Source organism: Elaeis guineensis, chromosome 10 (genome assembly GCF_000442705.2).
Source record: "Elaeis guineensis isolate ETL-2024a chromosome 10, EG11, whole genome shotgun sequence".
Taxonomy (NCBI): Eukaryota; Viridiplantae; Streptophyta; class Magnoliopsida; order Arecales; family Arecaceae; genus Elaeis; species Elaeis guineensis.
In genome coordinates, this window is record NC_026002.2 from 2,959,371 (window position 1) to 2,976,297 (window position 16,927).

Below are 16,927 nucleotides of genomic sequence, written 5' to 3' on the forward strand. Positions count from 1 at the left end.
TATTAGTCCAATTCTCAACAAGAAATAAAGTTGGAGAGATGCGTGGAGATCAACAACTTGCTCGATATTGTTTCCTAGTTTTCACATAAAATAATAGACCTGAAGACTCTTTATCCGTTAATAAATCCGATCAAAGAGAAAATAAACAGAGGGGTGAACCGACCGAACAACTGGTTGCCATTCAATTAAAAGAAGAAGATCCTGAGAAGAAGATCCTGAGAAGACAATCCAAATTGGATCGCAGTTGTCTGATCCGGAGCGACAGCAATTAATAAATTTACTGAGGATAAATATCGATATTTTTATTTGATCGACAATAGACATGTCAGAAATTTCTCCGAAAGTAATAACCCATTGGTTAAACATTGGTCCTTAGGTTAAGCTAGTGAGACAAAAGAAAAGGTCTTTTGTTCCTGAAAGATAGAAGATCATCAATGAAGAAGTCGATAAGCTCCTCGCAGCTGACTTCATCAGGAAAGCTACTTATTTCGATTGGCTCGCCAATGTAGTAATGGTGAGAAAGGCTAATAAAAAATGAAGAATCTACATCGACTACATAAATCTGAACGAAGCTTGTTCGAAGGATAATTTTTCTTTACCGAAGATTGATCAACTAGTTGATGCGACTTCGGATCATCGACTCTTAAATTTTATAAACATTTTTGCAGGCTACAATCAGATTCGAATGACACTCGAAGATGTAGAGCATACAGCCTTCATAACCGACAAAGGCATCTACTGTTATAAAGTAATACCTTTCAGTTTAAAAAATACCGGAGTCATTTATCAACGGCTTATCAATAAGATCTTCAAAGCACATATTGGGCAAAACATGGAAGTTTATATGGATGACATGCTGGTAAAAAGTCTCCAAACCTCGGATCATGTTCGAGATCTAAAAAAACCTTCAGCACACTTCAATGACATCAGATGAAGCTGAACAGACAAAGTATGCGTTCGGAGTAACTTCTGAAAAGTTTCTTGGATTTCTTATATCCTAATGAAGAATCAAGATAAATCTCGAGAACATAAAGGCTATCATCAACATGAAGCATCCTAGTACCAAGAAAGAGATACAGAACTCAACAGAAGGATGCCGCACTCAGCCAATTCATTTCAAGATCAACAGAAAGATGCTTACCTTTCTTAAAGATCTTGAGGCAATCAAATGACTTCATATGGTCAGAGGAGTGTCAACAATCTTTTGAAGACTTAAAAAGATATTTAACATCTCCACCGCTACTTACAAAGCCAAAGGTCGGAGAAACTCTGTATCTTTACTTGACAACTTCAACAGAAGCAGTCAGTTCGGTACTCATCCAAGAAGATGAAAATTGAATTCAACGACCAATCTACTACTATACTAGCAAAGTACTTCACAATGTCGAAGTGAGATATTCAAGAGCAAAAAAAATGATCTACGCTCTAATTATATCATCACAATGATTTCGTCCATACTTTCAAGCACATCCCATTATTGTCTTGACAGATCAATCATTGAAGGCAATCTTGCACCGACCTGATACATCGGATGAATGACAAAGTGAGCAATAAAGCTTGATGAATTTGATATACAAGATCGTCCACATCTATCAATGAAAGTGTAAGTTTTGACCGACTTCATCGTCGAATGTACAATACCAGATAATAAACCTGAAGATGAAGCTAATGACAAAATAAAGCAGGCCACAACTCCCGAACCCGACTTGACGTCGGTATGGGTGCTACATATTGATGGAGTATCTAATGCATAGGGTAGCGAAGCCAGTCTCATCCTCACCAATTCTGAAGGAGTTATAACTGAATATGTTCTTCGATTCAACTTTAAAACTTGAATGACCAAGCCGAGTATGAAGCACTCTTAGCTGGCTTAAAAATTATCAAGGAGGTTAACATCGACAGTCTGAAGGTCTTCACTGATTCACAATTGAATGCTGGACAGATTAAGGATGAGTTTGAAGTCTGAGACCCTATTATGATGAAGTATCTTTAGAAGGTGAAAGATCTAACTTCAATATTAAAATATTTTAAAATTTTTCACATCTCAAGAACAGAGAATGCTCAAGCCGACATACTTTCATGACTCGCAACTACTTCCTTCAATTCACTGGGTCGGACATTCGTCGAATACCTTGAACAATCGAGTATTGATAAAGTCGAGGAAGTGTTATAACTTAGAGATGAACCAAGCTGGATGGATTCGATTATTCAGTATTTGACTGATGAGACTCTCCCATGGATCCCTCAAAAACTAAATGACTCAGATAGACAGTCTCTCAATATATTTTAATGAATGATCATCTATACAAAAGATCGTTCTCTCTTTCCTTACTGAAGTACTTGGGACCAACAAATGCCGACTATGCACTCAGGGAGGTTCATGAAGAAATTTGTAAAAATCACTTGGGAGGCAAAGCTCTAGCCTACAAGGTCCTACGACAAGGATATTATTGGTCCACCATAAAAAAAGATACAGCTGAACTTGTCCAAATGTGTGAACCATGTCAGAAATATGTAAATATACAACACCAACCGACAAGTCAGTTAACATCAATTGTCGTGCCATGACCCTTCATACAATGAAAGATTGATATACTTGGTCCTTTCCCCCCAGCATCTGATCAAAGAAAGTTCATAGTGGTCGCCATCGATTCTTCACCAAATGGATGGAAGCTGAACCTCTGGCACAAATCACTGAGAGTAAGATAGAAGACTTCATTCAAAAATCAATTATATGTAGATATGGTTTGCCACATACCATCATCACTGACAATGATCGATAATTTGACAATCAAATTTTAAAAAATTCTGTGTAAAATTTTATATTACGCATAACTCACATCAGTTGGCCATCCACAATCCAACGGAGAGGTAGAAATAACCAATCGAATAATTTTGCATGGACTCAAAATCAGACTGAATGAAGCTAAAGGCTTCTGAATAGAAAAACTATATCCGATCTAATGACATATTGATCGACTCCTCGTATATCAATGAAAGAATCGTCATTCAATTTAGCCTATGAAATAGAAGCAATGATCCCACTTGAGATCGGATTACTTTCATAAGGATTGAGCAATATAGTGAGTCGAGCAATTTTAAATGTCAGAAAGTCAATCTAGATCTACGTCTAGAAGTCCGACAGCAAACTCAAGTTCGTATGGCAGTATATTGGCAAAGGATAGTCCGGTATTACAATACAAAAGTTAAATCAAAGGTCTTCTGTCCAAGAGATCTGGTCCTAAGAAAAGCAGAAGTCTTGAGACCTTTTGATCAGAAAAAATTATCTCTGAACTGGAAAGGACCCTACAAAATAACAGAAACACTTCGATCGGATGCATATTGGCTAGAAACTCTGGAGGGAGTAGCCATTCTCCGAATATGAATGCCGATAATTGAAAATGTATCATCAATAAAATTATCTGTGTATACATCATTCAGAATGAAATATTAAATTTTAAAATCACAAGTTTCAGTCAATTATAAAGTGGTAATGGATCGATAGATGGATGATCAATTCATCGACTATCAACTATATTTCGATTTTTCACTATAAAAATTGACATATCAATTATACTTTGGCTTTCACTATAGAAGCCACAATACTAACTGTGTCTCATACTGAACATATTCCGACTTTTCAATAAAAAGCCGATCATAGCCGAATGACTATTATGTTGACTTAGTCTTAACTAAGTGGAATGCTATGCCAATACGATCAAGGTTGGATTAAAATTATACCGACTTGACTATGGTCGGTCGAAGGATATTCAGCTTGCCATCGATTATCAAATAACTTGATGTACTAAGCCGACTAAGATTGGACGCAGGGCATTCGGCTTATTACCATTTATTCTAATGCTTAAAAGTATGTCAAATGGATATTCGACTAATGGATGATTCTACAAGTACTATCGAATGTTCGGTTTGTCGATTGATATTCGATAGTTAAATAATTACTCTACAACATTACAAACACAGAAAAGAGAATCTATACTTAGAAAAAAAAATTCATTCATTGAAAAAAGAAGATTATAAAATGAGACGAAGTTCGATTACAAAGTATTTGATTACAAAAAAAAAAAATTGCATCGATCATCAGTCACGTTCTCCATCTCTTTGCTCTGGTATAGCATCAGAGATTTGAATAACTTCTGGCCTGTCGGTGCTCCATCTTCGATCAGCATGGTTTCTTCAGCAGCTCCATATTTCGGGATGGGAGGGATGATGTGCTTAAGTCAAAATCAGGATATAACTTTTCGACTGCATCTCGACCGTCTTTGTACCTGATGCAGTAAGAGGCAAACCGCCTTCGAGGATCTCTTTTTTGAACTCTTCTGAATTCTTGAAGTCCTCGATGGCATGGTTCAAAGCCTCCCTCACCGACTCTACTTTCGCTTTTGGCAACTCTGTGTCAGCTTTTGTGGAAGCCGATTTATCATCGGCCTTTTCAGGGTGGTCCAATGTCTTCCACGCTCAACTTCGAGTTCTTCAATATAGCCATCCCATTCTCGTCAAAGTCGGTGGATAGAATGTTTCTTGCTCTTGATCCTCGACTCAAGAGACAAGATGTTTTGATGAGCCGACCTAAGTTTGGCTTCAGAAGATTAAAGGTCGGCACTCAAATAGGAGACTTCCTCTTGAAGCCTCGCCTTTCGCTCGATCGCTGTCTGAAGTTGTTCACAGGCGGTCGCCTTTTCAACATTAGTGGCTGCCATTTATCCATCCATGTCCTACGAAAGTCTGCAACCTTTCGGTAGCTGGCTTCCAAGTCGAACATGTCGCATGCCAACTGAAAGCGAAAAATAAGTCGGATCAGTCAAAAAAAATGTGAAGAAAAATTTACCCCGAGTATCATCGGATAAAAAGAGAAAAATATTTCGACGACGATACGACTTTTCCTATTCTCTCGATTAGTCGAAAGAAGGGCAGCTTGAATGAGTCATTTGGCCAACTCTGGATTGGCCAAGGCCAACTCATGATCAGAAAGCCTGATGTCGAAGTGAACGTGTGTCCTGACGATGATCCGTCATCAGCCAAAGTCACCAGCGCCTTTCCCTGGTCTTCCATTGGCAGTCCTATGCTTGAGAATGCGAGGAAACTGGAGCTTGATTGCGCCTGAGAAAGTCCCTCTAGAGGAACGATTGATGCAGCTACGGACTGTTCAGGTTCAACGTGACTTCCGCCTCGACACAAACCTCTGTTGATTGAGCCGCTGATGGTGCTGTAGCAACTCTGTCTTCTCTTGCCGCCCCATCTTCGATAGACGGCACTTTAGGAAGCACTGTCGGGGTTGACAGCGCCAAAACCGACTCAGAAACTGACGCTGATGGTATATCAGGTTCCCTCATCAGTGCAAATATAGTTGCCCGACCCTTCTTCGACGGTCGGGAGGATCCAGCTTCGGATGCCACTGCTCTCTTCTTGACATCATGCTGGTGAATATCGACAGTCGATACTCGCATCCTCAGCTGCATAGCTGCAATCGAAACAAGAAAGTCACTACAATTCAGAAACAAAGGAAGAAAAAATAAAAGTGATCGACTATGCTATATCTAAATTAGTATGAACTAAACCGGTATCGTAGAGAGCTTGTTCAGTCATTAGCTTTCTCTACGATGGGACCATCATATCCTTCAATCGGTGGAAGTCTTTCCAATCGTTGACCTCCACCCGACTGTTCTCGTTGGGGCCAGTCTTTGGATCACCTCAGTGCAAAGGAAAGCCCTAGGAAAGAGAAGAAGCGACGAAGAAGAATTGATTCTTCCATCCATGAATGGACGATGGAAGACCGATGATGAAAGAAATGCCTTTTCTTGGATTGAAAAGCCACCAACCTTTGGCCTTAGGATGGAGATGGAGAATGAAAAAGGTACAAAAAAGAGAAGGACGAGGCTCGATCAGTATTAACCGACACAACAAAGCAAAGCTAATTATAAGTCGGATCGAGTTCGGTCCAACTGAGCGGACAGAGACCATAATTGTCCAAAAAATTTGGACAAACTTCAAATCGAAAATAGAAGATCAATCCGAAGGTCTTCGACATAGAAAGCAATTTGGCTGAAGGAGGAGAGTTCACCCGACCATCAGCGCCAGACGTAAAGAGCTGATACTGCTCCAGGATACATATTATTTTCAAAACTGTTCAACATTAGGTTCAGATAGTAAAGAAGCCTCTACTTCTGGATCCGATGGAGAGTCGTCGGTCGGATTCCCGACCGACTATCCTAAGAAGAAGAAGCCTAGCCATAGGAGAAGAAGACTAAAGAAAATAAAAATGAGATAGACCCAAGAAGGAAGGACAAAAACACTTAACCTGAAAGCTAAAAGAAAAAAGATGGAGAAGGAACCCTAGTCTTCTAGTGCTGGGGCGACTTTCTAGCAGAGTTTCTGCAGTAGAGAATGAAGGCAAATGCAAAGTAAAAGTTTGGGCAAAAGTGACCATATATATATAGGATACCTCAACGGTCAGGATGGAAGCAGTCAAATTGGAGTCTCATCAGATGATTACACGTGACAATATTTGGATTGATCATTGATCAGACAGTTCGACGCACCTGCTCCTGATCATGCCACCTCACCGTCATCCGCATGAATAGCTCGATCCAATGACATTCGGACATGTGGCCAAAATCTACTAGTCAGAATCGTATCGTCTAGTGCTGAATTATCTTCCTAAATGACGTTCGATACTGACGTTCGATACCGAATTGTCCTGTCGACATGACAGTCCAATAATGATTTTACAACCATCAAAACGACAAAACAGCTGAAGAACTCTCGTATTTCAAAAAATCCATAAAGGACAATAGCTGAGTCAGAGCTCAAGACGATACGTGACAACTTCCTTCATCGAACGTGACAAACCACGTGATGATATACACATCGGACCACCTTGGACTTGAGAGTAGGGGGCAACTGTTGGGGTGAATCAACCGACCCCCGACTCCGACTCTACATCGGTCGGATGAACATGTTACTCCAATTCATAATCAATTGACCGACCGACAGTCGGCTATTATCGATTAACAACAAATGACTTGATCAACCTCCGACCGAAGGCCATCGACATATCAGAGTTACCAGCTGATGCAGATCAAAGACCATCGGTATATCAGAGTTGACAGCCGATGGTCATTCGGATCTTCTACCAACTTAACTCTACCGACGTATCAGTATTACCGACATATAGTCGGCTTATCTGCTCAATATACCCTTATCGTTATAAACGGTTATCGACTATGTGTCACGATCATTAGTGGGAATAAATAGCCCACTAATTTACGATTATGGCTTAATAATCTAATGCTATAAAAAATGGGACCACATGCTCGATGATTATATCAGAATCATCTATAAAAGAGGAGATAAACGAGCAGCATGGATAAGATAATTTTGAGTCAAAATTCTGCCATTCTCAATATTTCTATTAGCTGTTCACTAGCCTCCTCTCTGATTTAAGCATCGAAGGGTTCCTGCCAGATACAACTCCATCTGTAAGGATTTTTATCTTACAGATGCTCTTCATCAATGACAGATGATAAAAAGTTAGCTGCAGTACAATGATATGGAGAAACAAGGCTTGTCTCTCTCTTTCAAGGATAGGGATAAGATAAAATATCTTGGAGGTGTAATTGATTATGCATAAAAATAGAGGTTAGTTATGTGTGCGGCAGACCCATCTTGTTGAAGTGCATCTTTTTCAATACAGATTTAAAATGATGATTGTGTACGGGGAGAAACTATTGATTAATACGGATCCATCATATATATTTGGATAATATATTATTTTAAAAAATATATTTTTTTTACATTCAAAATGGCAAAGATGTCACCTAGCTAATCACGACTAATAGTGATTTTTTGATTCAAAATTTTTAATCAAATATGAATAATAATAAATATTTTAAAAATAAATAATATATTAATTTTTTTGATAAGACGGGAGAATTCATACAAAATGGATATGAACATAATTCAAAAAATCAAAAAGAAGAACGTTATAGCATGGCATCAATAAAAAGATACATCAGTTTATCTGTCTTCGCTAGAATGATCAGCAACAAAATTCGTGACCCAATCGATAGCATTATTTATCTTCCAATAGATATATCTAATATTTACGAAAATGTACCTGTTAAATATTCAAGATATCCTGAACTAACGGTTTAGAGGCAACAGTCTCTCTATCTTTAGATTCAACTAGCCACTGTTACCGGATCATCCTCCATCACCAATCGATCAACTCTAAGCATCAAGAGCACGAAGAAAATGCCCTTTCAGATGGCTTGAAGCTCCACGTCCAAAACAAAAATTTTAAATAGACCGATATATTTTAGGAATATTTGAAATATATTCTATCTTATATATTAAATTTTTTAATTAAATAATTTCTTATATATATATGGTAGAATGATGGTAATAAATAATTTTTCTTGCATAGCACAGGGTGGCAATTTTAGAACCGTGAGAACAGCCGTTATTTTAGAGGTAATAACACCTAGAAGACTAGAAAACCGTCGTTAGCGATTAAAGCATCGGAGTTATCCTGGGTACCGCACACAATGCAGCACGGCTTTTAAGGCGAAGAAAGCGGCCACCGTTAACGTCCCGACTCCCGACATCATGCCGTCCATCAAGGGCCCTTTATCCCGGGCAGCGTTACGGAGACTTCACCCACCCTGCCCGGGAGCATCGCCGCATCAGACGGTCGGTAAGGTACATCATCTTATCTTTAAATTAAAAAAATGGTAGAAATCCTCGGGCGAGGCGATAATTTAGGGAAACCAGGGGCTATTTCTCGCAACAAAAGAAAGACAGCAGATGCATCGAAAGTGGGGTCCAGCAGAATCGGACTGGTGGGGGAAGAGGCGATCCGGTTTTGAAAGGCTGTCGGGGGAGAGCTATCCGAGATGTGCCCGCCCACCGGCCCATGGTCTGTAGAACAATTTGGTTGTAACGGTTGGCACGTTCTTGACTTGGAGGACTTGGAAGGCATCAATCTTGCTGTAGATTGAGGTCTCGGTCCACATGTAACAGGAGCTTGTGGACCCAATGGATCCAATTGGCATGATTTTTTTTTTTTTTTTCTGGTAGAATCCAATTGGCATGGATGTTCCGATAATTCTAGGGTTCATGGTGTCTAGTGGTGTATGTTTGGGTTTGTCCAAATTGGGTTCGTACATGTGAATGTTAATCTAATCCATGATGAATGATTGGAAGATAATTTTCATGTGAAAGTTTGGTCGGAATTGGAATTGTAACCGGTACATTAAGTGTGGCAATGTGCAAGCTTTTAAATCTAGTAAGATTCATATTTATTGGATCCAGAACAGCTCACAACCTCATACATGCAGCAACATGTGCCCAATCAAAAATTGAACTAAAAATATCATCCAGAAATGATGAAATAATTCATCTTCATAAGATATATGTTATGAGTATTGGTAGTAAAATTCTCAAGTCTCATAGTACATTCTGGAAATCATGATTTAATGGGCTTTGCCATCTCGAATATGAAATCAAGACTAAACCAAGATCCTGTTCTGGAATCATGATTTAATGGGCTGCCAATGCATATCCCATTAGGTTTTAGCTTGAGAACCTGTTAGATCCGTCCACGGTTAATAGGGTTGGAGTTGGATCCAGGCCAGACCAACTTTGGATTAACCTTCGGCCTTGGTTTGAAAAAATTTGGATCGGATTTGGGCTAAGATTTAGAGCCCATTTAATTTTTGGATGGAGCTCAAATACATCTTAGGCCCTATCTAAGCCTGATCGGAATCCGAGCCCATTAAAGGCCTGATATTAAGCCTGATTGAAACCAAAATATAAAAAGAAACAGAAGAGGCAAGGAAGCAAAAAGGAAAAATAGAAGGAACAAAGAATAGAGGATGACAAGAAAAAGAGAAAACAAGAGGGGCAAAGAAGCACACAAGCATAACCCTAAATTCCCAGATAGGCTCCAGAAAAAGCCAGCAGGTCCAAACAAAGATCATTGAAGAACTAGTGAATTTGGTGACGCCTTGGTGCCCTCAGAGACGGTGAGCTTTTGGGTGGGCTTAGATTTGGGTTTTTCAAAAAGTTTCGGGCTTAAGCCTGGCTCAAAGCTCGAAAAGGATTTCAACTTGAACTCGGGTAGAGGTGTGCCTAGCTTAGCTTGGCTCATTTCCAACCCTAAAAGGGTGTTTGGTATGAGGTGATCTATCTGAAATCAAGGATGATGTGAATGAAGATGATGAGATCATTGTGTTCGGTTGCATCATGACGATCCTACGTGACAGTGATTTCAAATCACCCATACTTCTTAAATTATCGTCCAACGCGGTGATAGAAAATCCCTTTTAAGGATAGATATCTAACATCACTCCATCATTATGATTTTATATTAAAATATATTAACCAAAATATTTTCATAATTGAGAGACTTTCTAGAAGAGAAAATCTATCTTTTTTTTATTGCGATATTTTTTTTTTGCGTGCGTATGCGATATGGGTAGTTAGGGCGTCATCTTCACAGAAGAGAAGGAAAATTTTCTTTTCTTACAGTAGTGATTAGAAAAAAAAAAATCTATTCGATATTTTTTTTAATTTTTTTCTGTCTCAATCCCAACTCCCAAAGCTTTGTTGAGAAAGTAACTCAAAATCATGATTTCGTTTCCTCAATCCAATCATGATAATCTGAGACTTTTCTCTTTTTCCATCTCTCCTTTATCATTTTTTCTCTTTCCATCTGAGATATGTCAGGATATTTTTAATATTATATAATCGATAATCTTAGATTCTTGTACGGCATCAAACAAGTTATTTGTACATATCTGGAGATTTTTAATCATAGTACCATGGGCAATCAAATATAGTGATTTTAGACCACTAAGGATCACATCACCCCTAGAATTTGGATCACTTATAATCTTAGATTATCATGATGATTTCAGGTAGATCACCAAATGCCCCCTAATGGTCAAGACTTAAAGCATGTTTTTGTCCTACTTTCTGACCATTGAGTTAAATTCACCTAAACTCCAAATATTGCATGACAATCAACGGTTGCCGGTACACAATTTGGCAGTTCTCTACAGGAAAAATGGCAAGCACCTGTCTTACTGCGAACACTAACCGGCATTCTATTCTTCTTATTACATTGCTTCAACATGAAGTTGTAGCCCATGATTAAAAGGAGTTAGCTTAGTAATGTAGACAACCTAGATGCATTTCACCAAATGTCAGTCCAGCATCTACCTGTGGGCAATTGAATTATGCTGGTTGTCTAGAAATAATAATCAATTCATATTTGTGTGTAAGAAAAATGAAGGAAAAGGGAATAAAGAGGCTCGTCAAAGGAGTGGGAGTAACCGGGGGGAAAAAAAAAAAGAGTGGAAGTAGTCAATAGTAACCAGAGAAAGCTAGTGATCTCTATTTTGTGGGATCTCTGTGTATTAGGTCCATTTATAGACCTCTCACTCAAAATTAAGGCCTAAAGCTTATGAGGAAAAAGGCCGCCCCCCTCACCCCCCCCCAAAAAATGATGTAAATATGGAATATTGGCCAAAAAATAAATCGCATGTGTTTTTGACGTGCACCGAGCATGCATGCCTATTTTATCCCAAAAGTCTACAAGTCCCACTAAACTCTAATGTGGAACTAAAATAAAAATCAACAAAAAGTCTCCAATTACCTTAATATTTGATTTTTTTATTTTAATTTAATATCTTGCCAATAACAAAACCTATTGAAAAACCATTAAAATAATAAAAAATTTTAAAATTTTAAATTATCAATAATTAAAATTTATTTGACAATAGAATGAGATTTTCTTTCTCCTTTATCTTGTTCGTGGCATACTAGATTAATGGTTGTCACTCCACCACCATAACCACTATATATTTGCCGAGATGCATAGGATATAGCACAAAATTAGAGAGGTGGCATAAAAAGTAGTTTAAGACATTTGAAGAAAATCAATGAGAATTTGTAAAAAAATATTATTTTCATATTTCAAAAATAATTTTTTTTCTTTTTTCTCCGTAGATTTATTTTTGGACTTGACATTACCCTTCAAATGAATATAACATAAGCTAAATTGATCTATATATATTAGTAATTACTTCATGGAAAATATAGATACTAGTCCATGCACATTTAAAAAGACTTTTTCATGGGTAGTTAGAAAACAAGAAAATGAGTGTCTAAATATAGTAAAAGAAATATTTCTATCAAAAAAATAAAGATATATTTACATAATGTTAATGATTATGTTGTTTTTAAACAAAATTCTATTTCTAAATTAAAGGAATGGTAGAGGTGTAACTTACAGAAAAATCTATAATATTTTTTATAGAGAAACCTTCCGATCCTGAAATCAATGAAAAAGTTGCCATGGTATGGCTTCATGGTTGCATGAAAAATATTATTTTAGATAAATAAATCATTTTATTTGTTTTCTAAAGTGCTCATGGGTCCATTCATGCCATTGTTATTGGTGAATGGTATTGCTTAGTTTATTAAACTTGGCACCAAGAAAAGCTCTTTCATTGCTGACAAGTAATATGATAGAAGGACATCGGTGTGATTCACGTTGTTGTTGCATGGCTTTTTTTTTTGGCAGGAGGGTTAGGCCTCAAAGCGTTCGCCAATGCAAATCGAGTTTAATGGCCCAGAAAACATCAAAAAAAAGACTAATCATAAAAATAAGAATTTTCATACCAAACTTGGGCCTAAAAATCTTTTTATTGTGAAAAGTGCAAAATGATCTGGAAAAAAAAAAATCAAAATAGATAGAGATTCCCCCTCTTTTCCAAATCGTGAAAATTGGTAGAATCTTAAGAATTATATATAAAAAAATCCACTCTAATTTTGCTACTTCAACTTCAACTCAAAATTTCAGTTCTAATTCCAAACACCCAACTGAGATCCTCGCGCAATCACGGAAAACGGAAGCCTATTAATTAGACGGCCTTGATCCCATCACCAGCCATACGGAAGATGGAAATTAGAAATAACATTCCAACGCCCACCGGCCCACGGCTGACCACCAGCCTACCACACCCTTCTTCCTCTCCAAGCAAATAAAACTCATAAATCAAAATTAGGGTTTAGGGTTTTCGTTCCCCACACATCATCCCCTCCGGCACCACAACCGCCGCCACCGCTTCTTCTGCTCCGTCGATCGATCGACCAACTTTTTAAACCGATAGAAATGGCGGCCGGCGGCGGGGGGCAGGCGGCAGTGTCGTTCCTGACGAACGTGGCCCGGGCGGCGATCGGCCTCGGCGTCGGCGCGAGCCTCCTCAACGCCTCCCTCTACACCGTCGACGGAGGCCAGCGCGCCGTCCTGTTCGACCGGTTCCGCGGCGTCCTCGACGAGACCGTCGGCGAGGGCACCCACTTCCTCGTCCCCTGGCTCCAGAAGCCCTACATCTTCGACATCCGCACCCGGCCCCACACCTTCACCTCCAACTCCGGCACCAAAGACCTCCAGATGGTCAACCTCACCCTCCGCCTCCTCTCCCGCCCCGACGTCTCCCGCCTCCCCACCATCTTCACCTCCCTCGGCACCGAGTACGACGAGAAGGTCCTCCCCTCCATCGGCAACGAGGTCCTTAAGGCCGTCGTCGCCCAGTTCAACGCCGACCAACTCCTCACCGAGCGGCCCCACGTCTCCGCCCTCGTCCGCGACGCCCTCATCCGCCGCGCCCGCGACTTCAACATCGTCCTCGACGACGTCGCCATCACCCACCTCTCCTACGGCGCCGAGTTCTCCCAGGCCGTCGAGAAGAAGCAGGTCGCCCAGCAGGAGGCCGAGCGGTCCAAGTTCCTCGTCGCCCGGGCCGAGCAGGAGCGCCGGGCTGCCGTCATCCGTGCCGAGGGAGAGAGTGAAGCCGCCAAGCTGATATCGGATGCTACTGCTGCTGTAGGCACCGGGATCCTCCAGCTTAGGAGGATCGAGGCTGCGAGGGAGATCGCCGCCACCCTCTCCAGGTCGCCCAATGTCGTCTACCTTCCGGGAGCGAACAACATGCTTCTCGGCCTCAATCCCACCAGCATGGCGCCGGGCCGGTGATTCACTCGTTTGTCTTTTGACACACCGTCCTTTTGTGCTTGCTTCTGGTTTACTACTACCATTACTACTTCTTTTCTGTGGAATTAATAACTCATGGATATGAATCATCAGGGCTCCTGAGACTCATGGAAATTTGAGAATCTTTTGATTAGATTTTCATGGTCATGATGATGTTGGATCAGTGAATTGGGTCATGTTTGTTTTGTTTGGACTGTGAGATTAGCTCTAATTTGGAGGTTGCTGGCATATCCGTTCTCCTATATTTGGCCATGATATATTTCATTTGCAGGATTGTCATGATTTATTTGGATCTTGATAATTTTGATATGACAAATGATGTGCGGTTTAGGTCTTGGAATGGTATAAAATTATGGCATCACTTGCTTTCACATCATCGGACTCCAAAATGCGTGTTTGGGATCATGGTTTATTAGCTCATGGATGAATTCTATTAATTATTGCTAAATTCATTTATGCTTTGACATTCATGCTTTGCTCTAATGAATTGGTTGTGACAGTGAAATTGGTGTTGATTTATTATGATTTTTCAAAGATTAAAATTTTAATTGCATTGTTAGATATTATTATTCTTATTTTTGCTATTCGTTGTTGTTTCATGACATGTAAGGATTTGCTTTCCTACCCCTGTCCCTTTTGTTGTCTAATGAACTTCAGCTACCTCTCGAGGGAAGAAGGAAGAGGGAAAAGAATGGCTGATACCAAAAGATGCTGGAATTATCAGCACTTGCTCATATTTCTTCTCATACATATGTGTTATCTGTCTTTTTACCATTTTTCTTCTTTGTTCTCCTTCGTAATGTTGTTTAGGCCCCTTATTCGTCTTTAATTTGATATTGTTGCTCTGAATTGTTGAGATATTAATAATTACATGTTGTCTGGTAACAACATTCTATGTTTTGTGATTTACCTGTGATAAAGAGTCAAAAGGGTATCAATCGAGGTAATAAATTTTGATTTGTAAAACTTATAATATTTGCATTATTCAACATCCATCTACATGGCATTTCAAGCTGCATAATTTGGTCAAGAAACTCTTACCAGACAGAGTTGTTAAAATTCGGTTTGGGGCGACCTGGCAGTTATTTTTTTTTGCTGATATAGATTAGGGATACGAAGATAATCTAGGGAATCTATGATTTGATTGTAGGTTTCAGTTACGGCAATGGGACAGATCAGTCTCCCCAACATGAGCTAGGGGTTGTCTTTTCTTGTTGATGCATTTTCTGCAGTTTTATTAGGTGAGAAATGATCTTTTTCATATAATACAAGGTAGTAGGATGGAATAATAACATAGGATAAGATGATAACTAGTTCTTTCCATTGTGCAGTTATCTTAATGTTATATTTTTCTGATAAAGAATCATCACTTGTCTACCTCACTAAGAGGTACCTGCTTTCTCATTTCATCTTCCCATTCCTTATGCGAATTTCTCTACAATGCGGTGAATCTGGTGATCGAATGATTTTTAAAGCATTCTTGTTCCTTATAATGGTTCTTCTTGTTCTTGTTTAAAAACTTAATGATATTTCCTGCCCTATCTTTTCTTTTGGGCCTTTAGGAAGCTCCTTGTTGGACTGTTGATGCGGGCAATGAAATTTATTTAATGTTGCATTTGAGAGTTTGACAATCCAAAACCTGTGTTTGGAGTCTCTTTTCATGTTTAAAGACCATAAATGGCTTTAAAAGCAAAGAGAATTCAAGGAGTTCTTTCTTATTAGCATTTATGAAGATTGACCGTGTCCTACATAAATGGCCATGAAATTTTATGGGGATTCTGAAAAGTGTACACATATATGGGCTTCCGTTCAGTTAGTTTGCCTTTATGAGTGGTCCTGAAATAAGATAACTGTGATGCAAAATATTCTAACAAACTTTTCCAGGACCGTTGTAATTGATAGACTTTTGTTTGGGGAGGTACTTAATGCCTGTTGATATCTAGAAGGTTCATTACCCTATCATTTACCCTGATACCAAACTTGATGATAGACAACCCCAAAGAAGTGGATGGGACTGGATCATTGGAAGTGAATCTATATGTACAAAATCCTACCCTACTCATTTTCTGCCTTTGAATCTTAAAAATAGAAGTATCTAGCAGAAGTGAACGAACCCAGTTTGTAAGTGGGTAGGCTTGATACCAGTTTTCAGCCCTACCCAGACTCTGTCATATGATTTCTGTATATTGCTCAATCTTTAATCATCAGCTCTACTTAAATGTGTACTTCTGGCCATCAGTTTGTGTCAAAGTTTATATATTCATTTGATTTGTACCTGCTAAAAATTCGAGAGTCAGAATACAGAGGATAGAGAGTCATGCCTAGACTAAGCAACCAAAGCAATTAGCTATCAATCTTCATGTTCCTAACGAGATAAAAACTGTCCCATTATTTTCCGTAATAATCTCCAGATGTCCCATGATAATCTATTATGCGACATAATAGTCTATCTTGTCGCAGATTATCATGGGAAAAAATAATCTCTTATGGTGTAGTTTCCTGATTGACAAAATCCAGATGTCCCATAATAATCTATTAATATTTTCCATCAAATCTCCATTTTTTTTCAATAAATCAGTAAACTAGAATCAAATGAATACTGTCTTTTGCTACTCTACCATTACAAACTCTTTGCCTTCACAAAATTTCTTTCTAGTCAAAGCAATCCTCAACATAGGTGCTTCTATGAGTCTTTTGCCATCTGCAAATTGTCTAAAATCTGCATGAAATTTAGAGGGCAAATACTGCAAAGTTACACCATGTGGAAATGATGAAGGATTCCGAGTTTCATTGTAGGTCCAAGGAAACAGGGATATATTGGTTAGGGCATGCACTGAGGCTGAAGTA

At 39.0% G+C, this 16,927-nt stretch overlaps 1 protein-coding gene across 1 annotated transcript; it reads left to right on the top strand.

Moving 5' to 3' along the window:
* Positions 1 to 13,002: 13,002 nt before the first annotated feature.
* Positions 13,003 to 14,308, top strand: LOC105053198 (prohibitin-3, mitochondrial). The gene has a single exon (XM_010934279.4). The coding sequence runs from the start codon at positions 13,199 to 13,201 to the stop codon at positions 14,060 to 14,062; it is 864 nt and encodes a 287-aa protein (XP_010932581.1). The 5' UTR covers positions 13,003 to 13,198; the 3' UTR covers positions 14,063 to 14,308.
* The last annotated feature ends 2,619 nt before the right edge of the window (positions 14,309 to 16,927 follow it).

Coding starts and splice junctions, on each gene's coding strand:
- LOC105053198 (XM_010934279.4), top strand. CDS start 13,199: ATGGCGGCCGGCGGCGGGGGGCAGGCGGCAGTGTCGTTCCTGACGAAC.